This window comes from Aethalodelphis obliquidens, unplaced genomic scaffold, assembly GCF_003676395.1.
Source record: "Aethalodelphis obliquidens isolate GAN/ISIS:26980383/991018 unplaced genomic scaffold, ASM367639v1 scaffold69, whole genome shotgun sequence".
NCBI lineage: Eukaryota > Metazoa > Chordata > Mammalia > Artiodactyla > Delphinidae > Aethalodelphis > Aethalodelphis obliquidens.
The window spans coordinates 9267213-9273648 of record NW_020838013.1 but is presented as its reverse complement, the minus strand read 5'-3'; the positions used below and the strand labels follow the sequence as shown (position 1 = coordinate 9273648).

At 65.5% G+C, this 6436-nt stretch overlaps 1 protein-coding gene across 1 annotated transcript in view; it reads left to right on the top strand.

Annotated features, from left to right (window-relative positions):
• LOC113611235 (mucin-5B-like) overlaps nt 1-6436 on the top strand; it is a 71427-nt gene that overhangs the window by 15399 nt on the left and 49592 nt on the right. Inside the window, exon 16 of the mRNA XM_027089896.1 lies at nt 496-502. Coding sequence (XP_026945697.1) covers nt 496-502 — 7 coding nt within the window. The remainder of the gene's footprint in view (nt 1-495; nt 503-6436) is intronic.

Sequence of the window (6436 nt, the reverse complement as noted above, 5' to 3'; positions counted from 1 at the left end):
CCAGACGTCGGCATCCAGACGCTGGGCCAGGTGGTGCAGTGCAGCCCGGAAGTGGGCTTGGTGTGTCGGAACCGGGACCAGAAGGGCAAGTTCAGGATGTGCCTCAACTACGAGGTGCGCATGCTGTGCTGTGAGCCCCAGAAAGGCTGCCCTGTCAGCTCTGTGACTGCAAGTACCCAGCCCTCACTCTCTCCAGAGTCCACCACCCCCACGGTTTCCCTGGTGACCTCCCCTAGCTCCGCAGCGCCCTCCACATCCACGTGCTACTGCAGTGTGGCGTCCAGGTTATACTCCGCAGGTATGTGTACTCTACCTGGGTGTGTGGTGTGTGCTGACCCTGGTCACTGTTGTCCTGTTCACAAAACTATGGTGTTAAGGGGATGGAGGGGTGCCTTGTCTTTGTGAAAGGGCTAGGTCTTTTGTATAGGAAGGCAGTAAGCCGTCTCTGAGGATATGCCATCTACACCTGGGAAGGAAGGCCACCTGTCAGCCCAGCACCCAGGTGGACCACCAGCCTGGTTAGAGTCCCTCCTGGTGATCGCTTCTTGGCTCTCCTAGTGCCCTCCCGTTCCTTTTCTTGCAGGATCCATCATTTACCAGCAGACGGACCTCTCCGGGCACTGCTATTATGCCCTTTGCAGCCTGCACTGCCATGTGGTCAGGCGGACCGACCACACCTGTCCCACCAGCACACCACCTCCCACCCCGGCCACCTCCACGCCAGTGTCCTCCCCTTCTGCCTCTGTGTCCGTTACTCAGGGAGGATGCCCAAATGCAGTCCCCCCAAGAACGGTAACCTCACCTTTTCTGCCCTTCTCGGGGGCTCGGGGCGGCCAGGGCAGGGACCCTCCGCATCATTCAAAGTAGGCTGTGGCGTCAAGGGTGCATGAAGGTTGGTGGCCCCTCGGCTGACGTAGGCTGACCATGGTGAGTGGCCACTGGTGGCCCCATGGCTGACGTAGGCTGACCATGGCGAGCGGCCATTGGTGGCCCCTCGGCTGACGTAGGCTGACCATGGCGAGTGGCCATTGGTGGCCCCTCGGCTGACGTAGGCTGACCATGGCGAGCAGCCATTGGTGGCCCCTCGGCTGACGTAGGCTGACCATGGCGAGTGGCCATTGGTGGCCCCTCGGCTGACGTAGGCTGACCATGGCGAGCGGCCATTTCTGGTCCTCCAGAACTTCTGGGAGGGGGCGCCAGGAGCGTGGGGCCCGAGGTTGAGAATCTGTTGCCTATAAAGGGGGCTAGAGCAGGTGACTGATGCTCCGGACAGGGTCAAACGGCCAAGGAGTGGAAACGGTGGGTGGGTGGAAATGGGCAGAGGGGGAAGGGGGCAACCTCCAACACCCGGAGCCCCTCCCAGTCGGCCGGGCGCTCGGGGGGGTGCTGGGGGAGGAGAGGCCTGGTGTGAGTATTGGTCCCAATCCTGGTGGTTCTTCTCTCCCCGGAGAGCCAGGCGAGCCCTGAGCCCCGAAGGGTGGGCGCCACGTCAGGGCAAGGCCCTGCAGCAGCCTTTGCTTCCGCAGAATGGCGAAACCTGGGCCATGCCCAACTGCTCTGAGGCCACTTGTGAGGGCAACGGGGTCATCACCGTGAGAGCGCGCCAGTGTCCAAAGAGGCAGAAGCCCACCTGCGCCAACGGCTACCCCGCTGTGATAGTGGCCCACCCGGAGGACTGCTGCCCATCCTACGAGTGCAAGTGTGAGTGGGCGGGGCCGGGGGTGGCGGCCATGGCAGAGAAGGCAGGACGGAATCAGTGGGACCCAGGAAGGACTTCCCAAGGTCAGGGCAGCGGTGGTAGCGCCCAGCCTCCTCCCCAGGTGCCCGGCGGAACCCTGCCCAAGCCCAGAGCAGCCGGGCCACGCAGGCGCGAGGGGGCGTCCGGAGTCTGGTCCCACTTCTCGGCCTCTTTGGGCACCTACTGGACAGAGTTCTGTGTGCTGTTGGTGTGTGGGTCCCGACAACAGGGCAGTCGCCTGCTCCGCTTGGCGCGGGACACACCTGCCCCTGCGGGAGCCCCGGGGCGGTGGGAGGAGGCCCGTAGTGCGGCCAGGTAAGGCGGCTCGTCCTCCCGCAGGCGTGTGTAGCCGCTGGGGCAAACCCCACTACATCACTTTTGATGGTACGTACTACACGTTTCTGGACAACTGCACGTATGTGCTGGTACAGCAGATCGTGCCCGTGTTCGGACACTTCCGGGTGCTGATCGACACCTACTTCTGTGATGCTAAGGATGGGCTGCCCTGCCTACAGTCCATCATCATCGAGTACCAGCAGGACCGCGTCGTGCTGACCCGCAGGCCCGTCAGAGGGGTGATGACCAATGAGGTGGGGACGCCCTCCGGGCAGCCCCCACTTGTGCCGGGTGGACTCGGGGCGCCAGGCACTGGCTGATCGCCACCCGGTTCTCTTTCCCTTGCTGGGTCCCCGTCTAGATCATCTTCAACGGTGAGGTGGTCAGACCCGGCTTCCGGAAAGACGGCATTGTCGTCTCCCAAATCGGCATCAAGATGTACGTGACCATCCCCGCCCTTGGTGTCCAGGTCATGTTCAGTGGCCTCATCTTCTCTGTGGAGCTGCCCTTCAGCAAGTTCGCCAACAACACGGAGGGGCAGTGCGGTGAGCGCCCGGCCCAGCCCCGCTCTGGCCCTCCGCATTCTGGGCCCTTTCTCTGGCCGGGAGTGTCTGGTGTGCGAAGGGTCGGCCTCGGGTGTGTCCCTCCAGGAACTGCATTCTTGGCTGGGGGTGAGGCCGCCCGTGTGGCGCGGAGCCTCCAGGTGATTCTGCTTTCCAGCTGCACCAAGAATGTGCGGCACACGGCCCAGGGGCCTGGCCATGTGGCCCATACGTGAGGCCTCTTTGGGAACTGCCCCAGGGTCTGGCTTCTTGGAGGCAAAAGAAAGCACAGGGAGGTCAGGGGACAGGTCCCACAGCAACCCATCGAGTGCTGCGCGGAGACGCTGGGGCCCGGCCCCCAGCACCCCAAGGGAGGGTGAGGGTGCCTCTGCTTTCCCCGGCTGACTGACCACTGCTTCCACGCCCCAGGCACCTGTACCAATGACCAGAAGGACGAGTGCCGCCTGCCTGGGGGGGCGGTGGTACCCTCCTGCTCCGACATGCCCGGCCACTGGAATGTGACACACCCCGGCCAGCCATCCTGCAGCAGGCCTCCCCTGACGCCCACCACAGTTGAGCCCAAGAAAACGTCCACCTCGTGCCTACCTTCGCCAATCTGCCAGCTAATTCTGAGCAAGTGAGATTCCCTGGCAGGGCTGGGGTGTGGGGGGTGTTGAGTAGCCCTGCTAATCCCACGCTGCCTGGGAGATAGGAAGAAGTGGGCGGGCCTGTAGGGGGCTCCAAGGGAGAGGGGTCACGGCTGCTGGAACGCCAGGCGCAGAGCCCAGTGGGGCTCGTGGCGGGTCGGCCTCTGAGGCGCTGAGGCAGCTCATGGTGGCTCCGGGCATAAGCCCTCAGCCGGCGGCAGCACCCGGGCGTGCAGGGCACGGGGGGAGCCCAGCGGAGAATTTGCAGAAAGAAAAGCTGTGTTGCAGCCAGACACCCTCCCTGCCGCACACAGATGGCCCCAGAGGCTGGGGTCCCTCGGCACACAGGTCGGCCCAGTGACGCCTCTCCCTCGGGGCCCTTCATTAGGGAAAGCCTACAGCCTGGCAACCCCACCACGGAGCTGCCCCATGACCCGTGTGTCTCTGTGCTGCAGAGTCTTCAAGCCGTGTCACTCGGTGATCCCCCCGTGGCCATACTACCAAGCCTGCGCCTTTGACCAGTGCCACGCGCCCACGGTGGACACGAGGTGCTCCAGCCTGGAGCTGTACGCCGCCCTCTGCGCGTCCCTCAGCGTGTGCATCGACTGGCGGGGCCTGACCGCCCACGAGTGCCGTGAGTGCCCCCTCCCCCCCCGCCCCAGAGTGCCCCGTCCCGCTGGGCGGTGGCAATCAGCATGTTCGAGGGGACAGACACACTGGGCAATCCATGGGTGGACTTGGGCGGTCAGGGTGGGCTTCCGGGAGGAGGAGGGCTGAGCCCAGGATGGAGTGCATTTGTTTCCTGGAGGGACAAGAGGGGCATCCAGGTCAGAGCACCTGGGCCCAGGGTGCAGGGGTCCAGGGCTTGGACAGGCTGGGCGGTGCAGGGCACACAGCAGGTGCCTGGGCCAAGAGCTCCAGCCAGCGGGGCCCAGGCCAGGCCTCGCTTCTCGTGCCCTCTGGCCTCAGGTGTGGCCTCACCCTTCGCACAGCTTTCACCTGCCCTGCTGACAAGGTGTACCGGCCCTGCGGCCCGTCCAATCCTTCCTACTGTTACATGAACAACAGTGCCAATACCCTGTAAGCACCTGCCCTCTCCCTCTGGGACACGCCCACCCCGCCCTGTGTCCCCAGGCCGCCTCTCCCCACCCTGGAGGTCATGGCCCAGCTCACCCTCCGCTCCCCACAGGGCCCTCCCGGAAGCCATTCCCATCACAGAAGGCTGCTTCTGCCCGGAGGACATGACGCTGTTCAGCTCGAGCTCAGAGGTCTGCGTGCCAGCCAACTGCAGCAGTACGTCCCTGGGGCTGGGCTTGGGGCTTCCACGCACTGGGCCCTCGGGCTCTGCACTTCTCAGCCAGACCCCAGGGCTTTCCACCACAGCCTAGGTTTCCCCCAGCCCCTGACACCGGGTCTGCCCGTGACGGGCTGGGGGCCATGGAAGCCCAGCGATGATGTCTTCTCTTTTCCTCCAGGTTGCGTGGGGCCCGACGGGGAGCCTGTGGAGGTGAGTGTGGCACCCTCGGGGGACTCAGAGGAGGGGCCAGGTTTTCCTGAGCAAAGACTCAGGAGGCCTCCTTGCACGGCCCTGGAGGAGGGTGGGTGCTGGCCCCAAGGCTGGCCGCATCCCGCCCTCCCTGGAGACAACCCCCCACCCTGCTCCCACACAGTGAAGGTGGGGACGGTGGGGAGGGAGGCCGGTCGCCCGCACAACCCCGTCCCACCCCGCCTCCTGGCCCCCATGGGCCTCCCAGAGCCCCAGCAGCCCTCAGCCCCGCCCACACTTTGGAAGACCCCTTGCAGGCCCTCAGCCGTGGGTCCGGGGGTCCCATGTCCTTCCCCTAACAGCCTGGCCACACTGTCAGCGTGGGCTGCCAGGAGTGCACCTGCAAGGACGGCACCTGGACTCTGAGCTGCCAGACTCGGCCCTGTGCCCCGCCCCCCGCCTGCCCCGAGTCTGGCTTCGTGCCAGTGCCCGCGGCCCTGCAGACCGGCCAGTGCTGTCCCCAGTACACCTGCGGTGAGCCCCAGGCCGGGTCAGGCTCAGGGCTGGCCAGCTTTGCCCCTGAAGGGTCCCGAGGTGCTGGCACCTGGCGGCACACCCCAGGAGGGTGGTGGGCATACCCTCCCTGTATGTGGCTTCAGCTGCTGACCCCCAGCAGGAAGGCTCAAGGGTGAGGGGTACCATGGAGGTCAGCGCCGAGCAGAAGCCTCGTCCCCCGTGGCGTGGGCACCCCCTGGGGAGCCTACCACCTGTCCACTGGGTAGTCAGTACTCCTGGAGACCCCCAGGGAGAGGCGACACTCAGGCTCGGGAGGGAGGCAGGTGCCCTGACGCCCCCTTCCGTCTGCTGCAGTCTGCAACACCACACACTGCCCCGCGCCCGTGGACTGCCCGGAAGGCTCGCGCTCCATCCTGGCCTATAAGGAGGGGGCGTGCTGCCCAACCCAAAACTGCAGTGAGTGTCCTGGCTCAGCGGCGGCCAGGCTGGGGGACATGCACCGTCGCCCGGGACTGGGATGCTGTAGTGGTGGCGTGGGCAGCTGCCACTCGGGAGGCTGGTGGGACAAGGGGACGGTGGGTCTGCAGGTCTGCCTTCTCCCCCGAGCAGGCCGGACCGTCTGCAGCATCAACGGCACCTTGTACCAGGTAAGAACCAGCCGAAGGTCAGGCCCCCTGGTGCACAGGGACCAGAGTCCCCCCGTCCTGCCAGCTTCTCCCCGAGGCTGCGTCCCTGCGGGCCTGGGTGGCCTTTGGAGCAGCAGTGGGTTCTTCTGGGACCACAACCCCTGTCCTGAACTTGAGAAGGTCCCCAGCCTCTCTCTCCCCATGCCGGGTCCTCCAGAGCATGTGACCTCCCTGGAGGAGCAGCCTTGGGGCTCTGTCCCCAAGACCGGGACCCCAACCAGGAGGCACTACTGAGGGTCACCTTGGGGGAAGAGTCTGCCTGGCGGGGGCAGGCCTGGAGGGGATGTCCGGGAGGGCGGGGGCACCAGGCCCAGCTGGGAAGACACTGTCGCCTTGATTCCCCCAGCCTGGTACCATAGTCTCCTCGAACCTGTGCGAAAAGTGTTGGTGTGAGTTGCCCGGTGGCCCCCAGTCGGACACGGTCGTGATCAGCTGTGAGACCCAGATCTGCAGCACCCATTGCCCCGTGGTGAGCGTCCCCCCCC